General features: G+C 38.0%; 1 protein-coding gene and 1 long non-coding RNA gene across 8 annotated transcripts in view; one reads left to right on the top strand and one right to left on the bottom strand.

Annotated features, from left to right (window-relative positions):
- Positions 1 to 16,592, bottom strand: part of LOC129363926 (proline-rich protein 12-like) — a 45,599-nt gene that overhangs the window by 13,650 nt on the left and 15,357 nt on the right. For 6 of the 7 annotated variants that reach the window (XR_008606362.1, XR_008606361.1, XM_055036278.1 and 3 more), the window contains exons 5-11: positions 15,185 to 15,397; positions 12,778 to 12,861; positions 10,223 to 11,036; positions 6,183 to 6,772; positions 4,355 to 4,471; positions 3,369 to 3,502; positions 2,502 to 3,250 (exon numbers count right to left, since the gene is read on the bottom strand). Coding sequence is in view for 5 of the 7 variants with exons in the window: in XM_055036278.1 (XP_054892253.1) it covers positions 2,502 to 3,250; positions 3,369 to 3,502; positions 4,355 to 4,471; positions 6,183 to 6,772; positions 10,223 to 11,036; positions 12,778 to 12,861; positions 15,185 to 15,397 (2,701 nt within the window). In the remaining 2 variants the exon portion in view is untranslated. The remainder of the gene's footprint in view (positions 1 to 2,501; positions 3,251 to 3,368; positions 3,503 to 4,354; positions 4,472 to 6,182; positions 6,773 to 10,222; positions 11,037 to 12,777; positions 12,862 to 15,184; positions 15,398 to 16,592) is intronic. The other variant, XM_055036280.1, reaches the window with a different exon arrangement.
- LOC129363929 (uncharacterized) lies at positions 1,020 to 10,487 on the top strand. The gene is made up of 3 exons (XR_008606363.1): positions 1,020 to 1,495; positions 9,942 to 10,107; positions 10,401 to 10,487. It is a non-coding gene; the product is annotated as an uncharacterized LOC129363929 (long non-coding RNA).

Raw genomic sequence — 16,592 nt, forward strand, 5'->3', positions numbered from 1 at the left:
CATAGAGTTAGCTGTGCATGCAGGTTTAATTTAGCTTTAGCTTGATTGATTTTATTTGCATTGTTTTTTTGCTGTTTAGTTTGCAGTGTTCGTTTTTTTTTTCTTTTTGGCATTAATAATGTTTGGTTAGTTATAGACTGGGTTTGAGGATTGTCAATAAAAATCCGAGATCATCTCACTTCCCCATGCTGGAGATTTTAGTTAACAGTAACAACAAATAAAGTTATCTTTAAAATAAGTCACACCAATCACATCTAGATCCAACAGTAGACCCAGACTGCAATAAAATAAATCTGGTTGTGTGTGTTGTTTTGTCTCCTGCAAACTTAGCTTTCATTATACTTCATTTTTATATCTAATCATAAGAAATCATAGTCAGAGAGAGAGATATGAAACGGGAAGAGCAGGTTTCCTGGAAAAAGAGGAAGTAAGTTTCCAGCTTGCAGCTGTATAAAAATAGCTGAGACCAGTCCTTGTTTAAAAGCATAAAAGTTTCAAAGGATAAAATCTAAACATTTTGAGTAATTAGATAAGATTTAAAGTAAAGTACTTATATTAATATTGGTTTACTTATAACAATACTTACTGACACTTGTGGAAAAACGTACAAGTAAAACAAGTAACTGTAACTTTGGTATCAAATAATAAAAGAGTAATAAGTTGTGATTATCATAAACTTATAAATGAATGCTAAATTAAAGAAACTAATAGGTTTATGAATGTGATTTTAACATTGAACTTGAAATGGTGTAAAACATGTATCTGCTATTAATGATCACTGATGATGTGTTGGAGGTAGATAGTAGGTGAGAGGTTAGGGGTAAAATGGGGACTAACGGAAAAGCAGAGACGACCAAGACCTTATTAGGAGATAGCTTGTTGAACAACTTACACGTGTCAGAGACATGGGAGGAAGATTGAGCAACCCTGAGACATTAGCCAAGACATCAGGACAAAATGTCTCTAAGACAGTGATGGATATGAGTTTATCTGTCCAAACATGTTACCCAATAAAGAAAGCACAGCAACAGTGTTAGCCAATGAAAATGCACCGAAAGCGGGTATAAACCCTATATAAGGGGAGAGCAAAAGAGGAATCTTTGGTTGGATCCTCCAGGCAGCTTCGAGTCAAGACCGAGATGGACAAAGAACTCTGCAGCTGAAGAAGAGCCGGGGCCACAGGGACGAAGACTGTCCTGCGCACGGGGACCAACCCATCAGCCCCGCAACATGTGGCTTCAAATCAGACTTCTCTCATCGGCTGGGTTCAGACCCCAAGGACAAAGATGAAGACCAAGGCAAAGATGAAGATCAAGGCAAAGACAAAGACCCAAGTCCTGTGTGACCTCACCATCCATGCAGAGATGACAGCTCATCAGACCAACAGAGATCCCTGCTTTCGTCAATCAACCTCCTCCGCCTGCTGCAACATCTTCTTCATCATCGATCCAGTTCTGGGGTTCGAGACACCAAACTTCGTCCGTCTCTCTAAAAGGTTCCCTTTTTAGTTCTTAGTATCAGCGTTAGGGAAAGACAGGCTAGATGATTGATTTTACTTATTTGATTATTTCTGCTACTTAATTAAGCTGTACTGACCCTTGCAAAATTGCTTTACTAATAAAATATTTAGCATAAAGAAAATCTAAAAGATGTTGTGGACATTCAATTAATGAGTCACTTCAAAGTTCTTTGATGGTAGTAAAATAGCTGTGATGTTTGATTCTGGGGAAGAAAAGTAGGTAATGTTTTATAGGTTGCTTTAGCCCAAATTTAAAACAACATCCTTGGGACTCGCCCGAGTCACTAAAACTAACCTGATTCAGTAACAAGTGCAAGTTGCAAAAAAGAGAAGGAGCGACCGTTAACAGATGTGCTCTGTGGAACTAGTTGGCTGTATGCTGCTCAGTCTGGCTAATTCACAGGGGGAAGAAGGGTGGGACATCTGGATGTAGGCCGTTAGTAGTCAGGCGAATCCGGTCTCGAAACCAGCTTAAACAGAGTTTACTTCAGTTCTGGATAGGGTAAATCCCAGCAGATTTAGGAAACTTAATTTACCCGTTAGATGGAGAGCTGGTAGCACATCTCCCCTCTCAGAAGAGGAAGTAGTGACTGAGAGAGTAGAGAGTGAAGGAGGGGGGGAGGAGGGGGGGGGGGTGTAGCGGCAACAACAGGATACAATTTACTGTAGAAGAGCTTAATATATATATTATACATGTTGTGTATTTGGTGCAGTTAGAAAAAAATAAATTTTGTTGTCTTGACCTGGTACAAGCTTTTTGTAAACAATGGGAATCTGAATAGTTCTAAGCCTATAACCCCAGGTGACGTTGTTGGTCATAATATTTCATAATTTAATTTTCAGGCACAGTTTCTGTCACACGATGTGCTTCTTATGCTGTTTCATCACAATCTGAAATTAAAACTGAAATCATAAAAACATTTGTGTCACAGAGTGGACAAAATGAGACAGATATATAGAACCATATTCATACAGAGCTGACCTTCATCGTCACTGGGCCGGGAGGAGTCAGACTCAGAGGATGAGGACGGTACCTCCTTCAGCCACTTCTTCCTCTTCTTTGGTGGAGCCTGGCCTCTGTCTTTAAAAATCTTGCTTTTCTTTCCTTCTCCCCTCTTCTCTTCTTTCACTCTTAAAATGTCCAAGATGTTATCTCTTCCTTGTCTCTTTTCTTTCTCATAATTTCTTCTTCCCTCTCCTTTCTGCTCACTCTGCTTTTCGCTCATTTCCTTCGGCTGTTTGAGGATTTCCCTCCTTTCTTCTTTGTCTTTCTGTTCTTTCTCCTTCAGTTCTTTTTCTTGTGTCAGTCTTTCTCTGAACTCTTGATCCTGTTTCTCCTCTCTCTTCTCCCTATTCCTCTTCTCCTTCTGCTCTCTTTCACTGTTATTTCCTTCTCTTTCTCTCTCCTCTCTCCCTTTCTGCTCATTCATCCTCTCCATCTCTTTTTCTGTTCCTCTGAACTCCCTCTGTTTTTGCTCTCTTTCTTCTTGTTCTCTCATAGTTTTTTCTTTCTCTTTATGCTCCCTCTCCTGTTTCTCCTTCTCTCTTCTCTCTCTCTCTTTGAGTTCCCTTTCTATTTTCCCTCTCTGTACTCTCTCTCGTTCCTTTTCTCTGGCTCTCTGCTCCTGCATCTCTTTTTCTTTCTGTCTCTCCTTGTCTCTGTCATCTCTCTCCACTCGGGACTGGTTCTGACTCTGAATACTCTGCACCTGTTTAGTCAGAGACTGCCGTCTGGCAGACAGTTGGATGGAAGAAAAGGACAAACATAGTGAGCTCCTCTCGTCAAGGTCAAGCAGCTGGATAATGAATCTGAAGTCAGTAAGAGCAGAAAGTGAACATGCAGCCTTACCTCAGGGCCAGGCCAGCTCGGTGCCAAGGCTTGCGAGAACACACCCGGACATAGTCCTTCTTGTTGATGTTCTCCAGGAACTTCACGTAGAGACGCTGGTAGCACATTTTGGCATCCCCAAAGTAGCCCAGATACTGAAGAAAACAGTTATTCACTTCTTCTAGCTAACATTAACTTCTGTTATGAGTTACTGCAATTTTACATGACAGACATACCAAGTGGATCCATGTGATGTTTACAAATGAAAATCTGAAAATGCCATGAACAATCAACCTAATTTACTATGACACCTCTAAGATCCAGCACAGAGAAATAGGTTGTACAATGAATGCAGTTCCACCAGGAGTTTGCTAATTGTTGCTGGCTAGTCTGAAGGAGCTGACTGGGGAGTTGCGACAGAGGGCTGATCTGAGGTGGATGTTTTGAAGTTTGGAAATTAAAGCTCTGAGGAGGAGCTGTGCCTCGAAGGCAGAGCTAGGGCCACCCAAGTCTTTGTACAGCTGAATGGTATACCACAGGAGATCAAAGGATTTCTCAAATATGCATAAAGAAATAAGGCAACAGTCTGGGTGTGTTTTTGATGAGGGAATAACATAACATTTCGTTTTACATAATACTGACCCTTTAATGAAAGTTAGTATAGAATGGACTCTTGAGGAATCCCACAGCTGAGTTTTTTGTTTGTAAAAGTAAACAAAAATCTTAATAAAGGAATCGAGGTTCACCTCACAGTAGTACAATAGTCCTAAAAATACAAGAGGCCAAAAACAAAAACCACACTTTTGAACAATTCATTTAAAAAAATTAATGAAATCCATTCTTCCATCTTCTTTTTGATACATGATTCATAACACCACTTCATGTTGGTCTGTTGCATAAAATCTCATGAGACACATTGAAATCTGAAGCTATAGAGTGACAAAATACAAAAACAATTCAAGAGGTATGAATAATTGTACTAAGAATATGTACTTTGGAAAACTCACATTGCTGGTTGCACAGAACTGTCTTTGGCCATCTTTAATCTCTGGGCTGAATTTCTGGAGCAAAGCTTTCTGGACTCTCCATATGGGTGGAGGCTCTCGGCCTGTCTGCAAAGCCATCTATTAATATAAAGAAACAACTCAGGTCATTTGACAATCAATCTTTTATTCACACCACTTTCAGTTGATACCAGATACACTATGTTGTATGTATACAATGAATGGAAAAGTATTTACTCATCTATCCAAATTATCAGAATCAGTTGTTCTAATCACTTCAAGGTGTATAAAATTTAGCACCTAGGAATTCAGACTGTTGGACAAACATTTTTGAAATAATGGCTCACTCTCATGAGTTCAATGAATTCCAGCATGGCGCTGTGATAGGTTCAAAGGTTTCCATCCAAACCCTTCAGTACTCTGAAGCATTGCCTTTTAAAATATACTGCTTTGGTCAAATGTTCTGAGTGTCCTTCATCAAGAGTCTCATACTGGTTTCTGTACTGACAGAACCAGTATAACTGGATCTTATTTGGAAGCCTTGTTTTCACCACAGCTCCACTTATGCCCAGAAGTTTTCTATGAAACTGAGCCAGGGCTTTGTTAAGACCTCCTTAACACTTTGACTTTGTTCTCTTTAGGACACTTGGAAGACACTTCAGACACTAATTAGGAGGTATGCTTTGGGTCATTGTACCTTTGAAAAACCCATTACTGTCAAGGGTTTTACTTTCTGGCTGATGTCTTGATATCATGCTTCATTATTTTCACCTCATTTCATCATGATCCCATATAGTGTATGTCATAGTTTACCATTCCCACCTGCAGCAAAACATCCACACACTGTGACGCTGCCATACTTGTAACTTAACTTCCCTCAGCAAAGTGTGCAGTGGAGGAGAGGAACATGCAGTGTCAATTTGGGATGACATAGATGTTGCATGAAGCAGTAATACCAAGAGGGCCCACCTGCAAAGTCATTTCAATTCCTCTCCTTGGCAATTTACAGGGCATGAAGACATAACATTACAGTTAACAAGTCTCAACAGGTGCTCCAGCAGTTTTCAAAGGTAAGACCAGATAGCTAACTAAATGTGCTACGGCAGGAAAGTGTGACCAGGTCACACAGATTCTGAGAACATTGGCAGCATGTTCTTTATGTTCCCAACTGTGCAGATGTTTCTCCACCCCTGGCCATCTCACTTTCAGCATTTAGCTTTCAGCGATGTTTTCTGCTTGGTTCATGTCCATCAGTATGAATTAATATTTAATTCATTAGTTATGTGTCATGAAGAAAAAAAAAACAAAACATAATGCCCTCCTGACAATAAAACACAGGGCCAGTCAAACTTTGAAAAAAAAGTCCAGAAAACACAGCCTATGTGTCAATACATGGACTGGATCTCCTCTCAGTGTTAGTTTTGTGCTTGAACATGGATTGGGGTGAGTTAAATGTAGTGGTGATGTAGATTATATAGGTGTAGAATTGATAATTGATCATCCTAACTGACTTGAAATACGAAAGGTTTAGTTGTCACACACAGCAAAAATACAAAATCTTGACACGTATTTTTGGTCTAGTTTCTAGTGCAAATATCTTAGTACAGTTGAAATAAAACTAAACTAACTCACAGATAATTTTTCTGCACGATTTAGGAGCTTGTTTTAAGTCAATAATTCCTTCACTTTTATAAAAAAAAAAGTAAAAGACATTCTTGCAATGCCATAACATTTTGTGTGTTTGCAGAGTAATAAAGGCTGCATGTTTTATGCAGTGTATTTATATGGTTTCAACTGTAGATCTTGGAAGCTGTGAGTGTGGGGCATTTACCTTAAGAGTACCAATGTCTTCAATTCGAACCACAAATTCGTCTCGCTCCCGAAAGATTCCCTCTCCTTCACTCCCACTGTCCTCCTCTGCGCTTTCCCCGGCAATGGCAGCGTCAGCCTGCTTCTTTGCCAGGTGCAGAGAGGTAAGGCGCTGCAACGCCTGGGTCTCCTCCGGAGTCGGGGGTGACGGCGGCTCAGAGGACGATAGGGAAGGTGAGGAGGCAGACTTTGAAGAAGGTTCACTGGCTTCATAGTCCAGGTCCTGATCAGAGGATGAAGGGGGGGGAGTGGTTGAAGGAGGGGGAATAGACTGGGGAAGACTGGAGAGGGGGGATGATTGGATGGCTGGGGGGGAGGTGGAAGGTGGTGGGGAGGTGGAAGCCTGATGATAGGAGGACGGCTGAGGCTGAGACTCAGAGAACAGGAGCACTGGACATGCCTTGTCCTCGCCCTGCTGGATGGGCAGCGATGACAGGGCGGACAAACTCAAAGTGTGGAGAGGTGAGGCTGAGGAGTAGATGAGTGGAGAACGCCAGGCAGAAGGGGATTGAGATGAAGGTACTGGGGAGAGTAAAGGTTCTGGTGGAGGATCTGAAACACAAGTTAGAACATTTTCCACTGAAGATCAAAGGACCAGGCAATATTATGTATTTACCAGCCACATAGTGACATTTTATAGCACAACAAAGTAACTATGTTATCTGCTTAAAAACAATACTAAGCTAAAAAAGCTCTCTAATATTTCAGAAAATTTTGGTCTAACACATCATGTCAAACAAGCAAAAAACACTCAAGGACACACACTGGACCTGGTTATCAGTAAGGGTGTGAATAATTCCAGTATCTCTGTAACTGATGTTGCACTGTTGGATCACTTTGCTGTTATCTTTTAAAGTTCTTTATTCTTTAACCCACTTGGACAAACAGCTACTATCACAAAAAATTCTTTCACAGAAAACACAGCAGAAACATTTAATCAAATTTACTCTTCTTTCTCACCCTTAAGCTGTAATGATGTAGATAAATTGGTAGATGATTTTCAGGCTAAAGTTTCATATACCATTAATTCTATTGCCCCAATTAAAGTAAAAATTGTCTGTTAGGAAGAAATCTCCATGGAGAATTGCACAAACAATTCAATCTGCAAGACAACTCTGCCGCAGGGCAGAACGAAAATCTATAAAGAAAGACTATGTAACTATCACTTAACACTAAAACATGCAAGGGAGGCTTTCTTTGCAGATGTCATAAACAAAAACATTGAACAATACTCGAGCTTTATTTGCAACAGTTGACAGGCTCACAAACCCTCCTATGACGCTACAAACTGAATTCCAATCTATGCTGCCTGTAACAAGCTTTCCAACTTCTTTTCAGAGAAAATGTAAAAAAAATCTGAGAATTAATCTGCACATCACCTCTAAAGCCAGAACCATTGCTGTACCCAAACAAAACAAATACAGAAAAAATGATCCATTTTCCACTACTTAATCATAAAATCCTAGAAGAAATAAGAAGTCAATTAAGTTCAAGCTCCTGATATCTGGATGACACATTTCTTTAAGAAAATCCTGCCTGATATTGCTACTGATCCAAATAGTAAACTTTTCACTCACATCAGGTGTTTTCCCGCAAGCTTTAAAAACAGCAGTTATCAAATCACTCCTAAAAAAGAACAATCTGAACAAATCACTAATGCAGAATTACAGGCTGATCTCAAACCTCCCATTCATCAGCAAAGTTACTGAAAAAAACTGTGTGTAAACAATTAAATAGTTTCCTCATGATGACCAACTGCTTTGACACCTTCCAATCTGGTTTTTGTGCTCACCACAGCACAGAGACTGCCCTCGTAAAAGAATTCAGTGACATCCATATAAATACGGACTGTGGCAGAACCACAGCGCTGGTTCTGTTAGACCTCGGTGCAGCTTATGACACTGTTGACCATAACATATTACTGAATCGACTGGAGAGTTGGGTTGGACTCTCCGGTTCGGTACTTGTCTGGTTTGAATCTTACATAAAGAACAAGAATTTCTTTGTTTCAATTGGAAACTTCTCATCAAAAAGGTCAAAGGTCACAGGGGGGGCACCCCAAGGTTCAATCCTAGGACCCGTCTTAGCTCAGGTTATAACAGGAAATAATATTAGCTACTTTAACTATTTAGATGATGTCCAGCTCTATAGTACGATGTCGCCAGGTGACTCTGAACCCATCCAGTCACTGAATAAATGCTTAGAACAGATAAATGTGTGGATGTGCCAAAACTTTCTCCAGCTGAACAGAAACAAAACTGAAGTCATTATTTTTGGACCTAAAGAGGAACGATAAAGAGTCAATGCACAGCTTCAGTTATTACAACTAAAACCTAGTAATAAGGCCCGAAACCTGGGAGTGGTGATGGACTCGGACTTGAACCTTGCGAGCCACATAAAGACAGTTACAAAGTCGGCCTTCGATCACCTGAAGAACATCTCCAGAATTAGAGGACTAATGTCTCAGCCAGTCTAGAGAAACTCATCCATGCATTTATCTTTAGTCGCATTGATTATTGCAACAGCGGCGTCTTCACAGGCCTGTCCAACAAATCAATCAAACAGCTGCAGTTGATCCAGAACGCTGCTGCTTGCGTTCTCACTAAAACCAGAAAGATAGAACACATAACACCAGTCTTAAAGTCCCTACACTGGCTCCCTGTAGCTCAAAGAATAGACTTTAAAATACTTTTGTTAGTTTAAAAATCACTCAACGGTTTAGCACCGCAATACATTAAAGATCTGCTGTTGTTGTATCAACCTTCCAGACCTCTCAGGTCTTCTGGTTCTGGTCTGCATTGCATCCCCACAACCAGAACCAAAAGAGAAGAAGCAGCATTCAGCATCTATGCACCAAAAATTTGGAACAAACTTCCAGAAAATTGTAAAACAGTGGAAACCTTGACTTCCTTTAAATCTCGATTAAAAACGCACTTGTTTAGAATTGTATTTGAAACGTAATCAATTAAAAATTTTATGATGGAACAATGCATTGTTTATTCTATGTTGCATGTCTGTGTTTATGATGTAAAACACTTTGAAATGCCTTGCTGCTGAAATGTTCCATACAAATAAAATTTGATTGATTGATTGATACATATATATCAAATATGCCTTGAAAGAAATTTTACTTTCTGATTAAATAACTTTAAATTGGACCTCTGTCTCTTTGAAAACTCCTGCTCTTTCTGAAAGTAAGTCTTCACAACCTGGCTCCTCTATCAATCCTTTGAACAATTTTTTATACCAGTGTTTCACTGAGACAGATCTCGTACATTGTGCTCAACAAACTGCAAAAACACAAAATCTTACCAAGTATTTTTGCATAGTTTCTCGTGAAAATATCTTAGTACACTTGAAATGACACAAAACTAACTTTCAAATAAATTTTTAGCAATGAACTTGTTTTAAGTCAATAATTCTTTAACACTGACAGAAAAACAAAAAAACAAAAACAACATTATTTTACCTGGCAGATTACTTCATTTATAACATGGGAAAGATTTCATGTGTTAAGTGAAATAATCTTCCAATGGAACTAGTACATTGCCATCAATATTGAGGAATTATTGATATTAAGGAATTAAGATGGGAGCTTAACTATTACTTCTCTTCCTGAAAAGTTACTTGTAATTTGGCATTGTGTTTTATAGAGTATACCAAGATATTTGCAGAAGAAATCAGACCAAATTACTTGATAAGATTTTGTGTTTTTTTCCAGTGCAGCTTCACAGTTCCACCAGAAGTTTGGAAACTACATGCCCGAGCAGGAGCTGCGTGTCAAAGGCGGTGCTCGATCCACCCCAGCGTTTTGCACAACTGAATGGTTGCCACAGGAGATTAAAGGATTTCTCAAACATGCATGAAAGAATAAGGAATAAGCCCAGGTATGTTTTTGATGAGAGAATAATGATGAAACATATTGGAAACATGATGGAAAGCTCATAAAAGTCAATTTCACATAATACAAAATAATCATTCATGTCCTGCTGATTTTATTACCTTCTGTGTTACAAGCCTCCAGATCATCAGTCAGTTTTTCCTCCACCTCCGTTTCTTGACTCTCCAGATTCTCAGATTCTTTTTTTACTTCTTCATCATTCCCAGACTCGTCCCCTCTCTCCTCCTCTTCTTTCTCTTCTTCTACCCATTTCTGTGCATCTCTCTCCTCTGTTTTCAGTCTGCTTACCGATGTGGAGCTAACCCTCTGATCCTCATTCCTTGGTATCTCCTGCTGACCGTATGCCAGCGGCTCCTCTTTTATGTTCTCTACAGTGGCGACATCAGGAAGCCCAGTAGGTAGCGGAGGGCTCACAGATGCCCCTTGATGCGTCAGTGGGGAGAGGGTAGGCTGGATCTTGATTATGGCGGAGGCCATCACTGCAGCCAGTGAGTGTGGAGTGTCATAGAGGGCTGAAATAGCAGACGAGATGCTCTTCTGCAGATCTTGGTTTTTGCTCATGGAGTCCTCCTCGTCTGAGGAGAAAGACGGCAGCGTCTCCAGGTTCCGCTTCAGCTCCTCATCCAGAGGCTTGCAGGATCTTGGGCAGCCAGGGAGCACCAGCTCAGTCCCCTCCTCACTCTGCCTGTCCCGGCTGAAGTCTTCAGGAAGTGTCTGTGGAGAAGGTGGAGGTAGGGAAGGAGGAGATGAGGACAGAGGCCTGATTCCTCCCTTCAGAGAGGAACAGGCATCCAGGACTTCCCGCTCAACTTCATCTTGTTCCAGCACCAGGTCAGACTCTTTCTTGCCTGTCTTTAGGAAGTCCAGAAAAAATGCCATGAATCCAGGTTTGAAGTCCAAGTCTTTATCATCAGCCTGAAAAACATTAGAGTCTCACCTGTGACCATTTTTAGCATTTTTATTACAGTATTGCCCCATTTCTAATGTTGGTGTTTACACATTCCCTCCCTACAATTATACTACACTATAACTAACACTTTAGATTTTGTAACTATATGAAATCTTCTGTAGGTAGGCTTTACCCTTCAACATTTCAGTCACAATTACAACCACCAACATCTACATTACTACTCATAACATTGTATTTACTTGAAAAAGATGAGTGAATATCACTTGACTTTGGTCAAAATTTTTCCTAACACTCAAATATCAGTGTATAGTGAATTGTAATGTTGACTTAAATAGAATAAAGTGAATGTAATTTTTTATTATAAAACTTTGATTTTAATACGTTCAGTCCCTATTGAGGTAAAAACATTTTAAAACCAGCATCAGCAGGTAATTAAACCACTTATTAACTCTCTCAGTTAGCATAGTGACAATTTTACCAAATCTGTAAAGAGAAAAAAAAAGTGACAGACATACTGCAGCTTTCATGTTTCTTTTTCTGGTATCCTGTCGTCCTGTCATCGAGTTACATGTTTGAATAGTTGTCTTTTTTCTTTTTTTCCTATATTGATGAATCATTAATATTTTTTATTGTTTTTATATATGCATTATTTTATTTTGGTATCTATTCGGACCAGGGACTGAAGCTTTTGAAAAGCCTTTTTTCTCATTTGTGTTCATTTGAAGCAAATCCTCTTAATCTCCAAAGTACCTGTAAAATAATAAATAAAAAAAATAAACCAATTCTCTAACCACGCCAGAAAATGTATCATGCAATTGAATTCAAATTTCTCCATTGATATGCTTGAGTTGTATTGTATTCTATACTTTACATAGAATCCCAATAAAGTACACTAAATGTGCTAATACTGTTTGGATATCACGTTTGGGATAAGGAGCGAGTCTGATTTGAGCCACAAGGGGGCGGTGATGTTTAGCTCACCCTAACGAAGCAACAAGCCTTATATTTCCAAATTGTGCATTTTCTTCATGAAATGTAACTTGTTAACCAGATCCAAAGCACATCATACCGGCAGTTGTTTTTATTGTATAGGAGCTCCACGAAGGAGAGCATATTATAATACGATTATGATACACTATGTAGTGTATTAGCTGAATATCTAAGATGAAAAATTTGATATAAATATATATGCATTCATACAAGTATGAACTAATAATGAGATCTACAGGATGTAACATTTTGTTTCACTTATTTTACCTTTTAAATAGTTTCATAGTAAGAGCCTACATGCTAATCTATAACCAATTTCACCCAACAGACAGCAGGTGGTAGCAAGGGTCCTGTGCCAAAAAATGCAGTAACTGTGGCAACAGCTGCCGTGGTAACACGTATCTCTCTCCTCTCTCTTTTGTCAGTCAGAAAGCTGGCTGTCACTCAACTGTAACCCCCTTTAATCAAAACCTTAAATCAGAGAAACAGGGCTGAAATCTTAATCAAATGTTGCATTTTCCCTTTATCTGTCAAAGACATAGCAGGAAATAAAATTGTTTTAATATATTCATCTGTAAGTACCTGAACATCACATTACAACACAGAGAGTGGAAAAGCAGCAATAGGCACCTAAGGCATGAATCAGTTAGAGAATGTCCTTTCTCTACCAGAGGCATTAGTTTGAATAGATGATGTATGAATTATATATCAGGCTCAGAGGCTTCTTCATTTTACAGAGGATGAAAAGCAACTTACTGAATTGGTGAGTTTCTGCAGATCAGCCCAGGATTCAGGATTCAGTCCATGGTCCGTTTCTTTTTTCCAGCTACACACCATCATCTGAGATGACATCAGAGAAAACAACTTTTAGGATCTCTTCATCAGACCTGAGGTTTGACACAAACTGCAAGGTATGGTTCATCAAAATTGCTTTGAACGACAGCGTAGTTTTGTTTATTGTAAAATATATATTTTTTAAATACTCAGATTATGGTGCTATTGCCAATTAAGACCCACTGTTTGTTTTTCTGATAAGCTTAAATGTTTTAGATAGTCAATGGATTTTGCTCACGGAGACAGAACAAATAAAATAAAATTTGCAAAATTATTCACATCCCTTCTACTATTTCATATTTTCCCTACACAAAGTCAGACATCTTCCTTATCGGAAGGAAAAGGATGTGTGGGTTCAAATCAAAGTGCTTTAACAGAAGAGAATGGGACTTCTTGTTTTTTTTATTATATATAGCAATATCAGTCCTTGAAGACATTTCCAAAAAAACTCAACTTTCAGAAGAGAAGGGGACTTCTTGTTTTTTATTATATATAGCAATATCAGTCCTTGAAGACATTTCAAAAAAACATCAAAAAAACTCAACTTTCCATTTACTCAACGACAGGGGCCATTTGTTTGAAGAAAACAATGTCCACATCTTGGACATGGTGGACAGGCGCTTTGAGTGGGACTGAAACCAACACTAAACAGAGGAGATTACCTTAGATTTCATCTTTCTAACACCTGCTCTCTAGCCCTTACTCATCTGTCTTTGTGGTTTTACAACAAATCAAACCTTGGGACATGCAACCAAAATATCTCTCATATCAGTGATATGATTAGTTCATCCAGCAATAAACTAATTGAGCTGCATGCATTGGTTGGTGACTTTAATGGTCCTTGTGATTGTTCTGACTACATATTATTCCACAGTGTGGAACTTAATTGGCAAAACAATGCATTTTAAATCTATGTAAGACATAATACAAGTTTTTAAGACTTATTTTCAACTAATGTATAAGAATGGAGATTTTTTTCTGCCATACTCCAAGAGCACACATTTTAAGTCTGACAGCAGGATTTTATGTCTTTTATTATCAAAATGTTTAATAATTTTGCTTATAATTTCATTTTGAAAGCAGGACTTAAAGTCTTTCTTCTTAAAACTTGTAAGGATTGTACTCAAACCTTTTCCTCTCGCTCAGACTTAGGCTCTATTTAAAGCAAATCTCCTAGAGACCAAGCCTGAGCGCAAGGAGAACTTCTGAGTACAACCATTACAAGTTTTGAGAAGAAAGACATGAAGTCCTGCTTTCAAAATTAAATTGTAAGCAAAATAAGTTTTAAGAACAAAATAAATGAAATCCTGTTTTCAGACTGAAAATGTGTGGTCTTGGATTGTGGCAGAAAAATTCCACCAAGCGAGCAGATAGTTTTTCAAGTGAAGATTTGCTCCGAGCAGACTAAGTGTGAGTGCGAGATGTTTTGAGTACAATCATTACACTTTTTGAGAAAATATGAAGTCCTGCTTTCAAAGTAACAGTATGAGCAAAAGTACTAAAAATTTTGAGAACAAAAGACATAAAATCCTGTTTTCATACTGAAAATGTGTGCTTTGAATTATGGCAGGAAAATTTCTTCATATATAAAAACATAAGGGTATCCAAAGCAGTTACACAACTGTCCAGATAAAAGTAATTCTGAGCCACAAACATTTGTGTGTTATGACAAAAGCTGATAACAAAAGTTTCGGGGAGATGTTTTTCTTCTTTAGCAAAACAGTTCTCTTGTAAAATCAAACTAAATACACTATTCTAATGAAATGCAATATGCTGATTTTCATGAGGAAAGAATAAAAACAAAAACTTTATTTTTAAAAAATAAAATGCAAAAAATTGTTTGAGGTGCTATATATTATTAAATTAAAATGAAAGCAAAAAATTGGTTATTAAAGATGAAGATTACTTGTTAACTATTGTTTACATTTTAGCAGTATATTAATATATTAGCAAAATTTATGATCAGGGAGAATTTCACTGTTTTGTTGAAATAAATCTGCTATTCTTGAAGTGGACAGGGGCTGCACTGCAAATGGCGTGAAGAACATACTTTGGACACCTCTGCACTATTAACAGTGCAGATGAACAAGAATTCTCTGATTCTTGTTCATTGTTTTCTAACGGTATTCTCTTTACGTTATATTTTAATTTATTTGTATGTTCTATTTGAACAAGCTGTTCCACCCACACAGAAAACTTCCAAACTTTGTGGAAATGGGATTCTTTTCAAAGAATCCCTTTTCAACAAAAAAAAAAATGCAATATTCTAAAACCCACTGTTGATCAGGTAAATTGACTAACATATTGCACATGTCAAAGTATTCTCTACCTCTCCTGCTCTGTGCTGCTGCTTCATCACATTGTCTTGTGTCTCATCATGGTCATTTTTTCCAATGTCCACATTGCCGCTTGGTCCAGGACTCATGCCCAGAGATGGTGCCGACCCCACTGATCCATCAGACAGAACTGGCTCCCAACTGGACAGAGAGTCTGTCTCCACTAAGGACTCTGACGGTGGCATGGTGGAATGTGGTTGTTTCATCTGAGACACAGACAAGTAGGATCCTGATGAGAATTCAGAAGCATTTTAAATATTTCTAAATATTCCTCCTAAAATATTGATATTAGTAAGTTCATATGTCTGCAGCACTCTTTCTACTTTCAGTTTCAAACATTTTATTGTCTGAATACTAATGACTTCTATGTGGGTCCAGTGAATATTTTACTCAGTTCATTGCTGGTGTAAATGGGAAAGAAAGCAGGAGTTTAGCTGTCCATTTAACCATCTGTCTAAGAAAGCCAGAGTCTCAGGGAAAACAAAATTGTGTGAATTTTATTAAACAAGGTTTATACTCATTTTTTATTTACAAATTCTAAATTGTTCCTGCAAGTTTCATAAGATGCTGGATATTGAAGTACAAAATATTTGTGTTTAAAAATATTTTAACACAAATCACCAAACAACAGTGCCGACAATGACTTCTGATTTTTGGGGCAAGCTAAAGGGCCATTTGATAGCTTTCTGGCATCAAATAAAAATTATAAAAGCTCTTTAAAAATCTGGAACTCTTGTACCTGACAAATACTGATTGAATTATGCTCCAACACATCCGAAGCATCCCAGCACACTTTGTGAAAATATATTTTTAAAAAACAAGCTGTTTTGTTTGGATAAGTATCAATCAATCACAATCAGCCAATCAAAATACTGCACCAAGCATCAAATATTATGAAACAAAAAAAATGTAAATATAAGAAATACTTAAATTTCGAATCTCAGGTATATTTAGTTAACCATATATACCTAACTAAGGTGAACTCATACTTGTGAATTTTAATTGATATTTCCTTAATCACATTCCTAAATATGATTTACTAGCCCCCTAACCTCCACCCACCTCTTGTTGAGAACTTTACCACCAATAACTGTGTTTCAATACAGATTTGGTGGAATTTGGGAGTCGGCATCGAGTTTAACTGGCCACACTTAAAAGCAATCAGTGGTAATTGATTATTATTTGCTGAGATTTGTTTGTGAACAAACTGAGCTCAAATACAAAGATTAAACTTAGGCTGTCAGGCTGTAGCTATGATAACATACCACACAATCAAATGATTTAATTTTTTTTGTTTTGCCCTTTTGCAAAGTTAAGTTGCCAACTCTTTTGAATCATAAATTTAAATTGTAAACAATTTAAAATATTTTATCTTATTTATGTTGAAACCATTAAGTCGAT

Source organism: Poeciliopsis prolifica, unplaced genomic scaffold, assembly GCF_027474105.1.
Source record: "Poeciliopsis prolifica strain line A6 unplaced genomic scaffold, Auburn_PproV2 SCAFFOLD010, whole genome shotgun sequence".
NCBI lineage: Eukaryota > Metazoa > Chordata > Actinopteri > Cyprinodontiformes > Poeciliidae > Poeciliopsis > Poeciliopsis prolifica.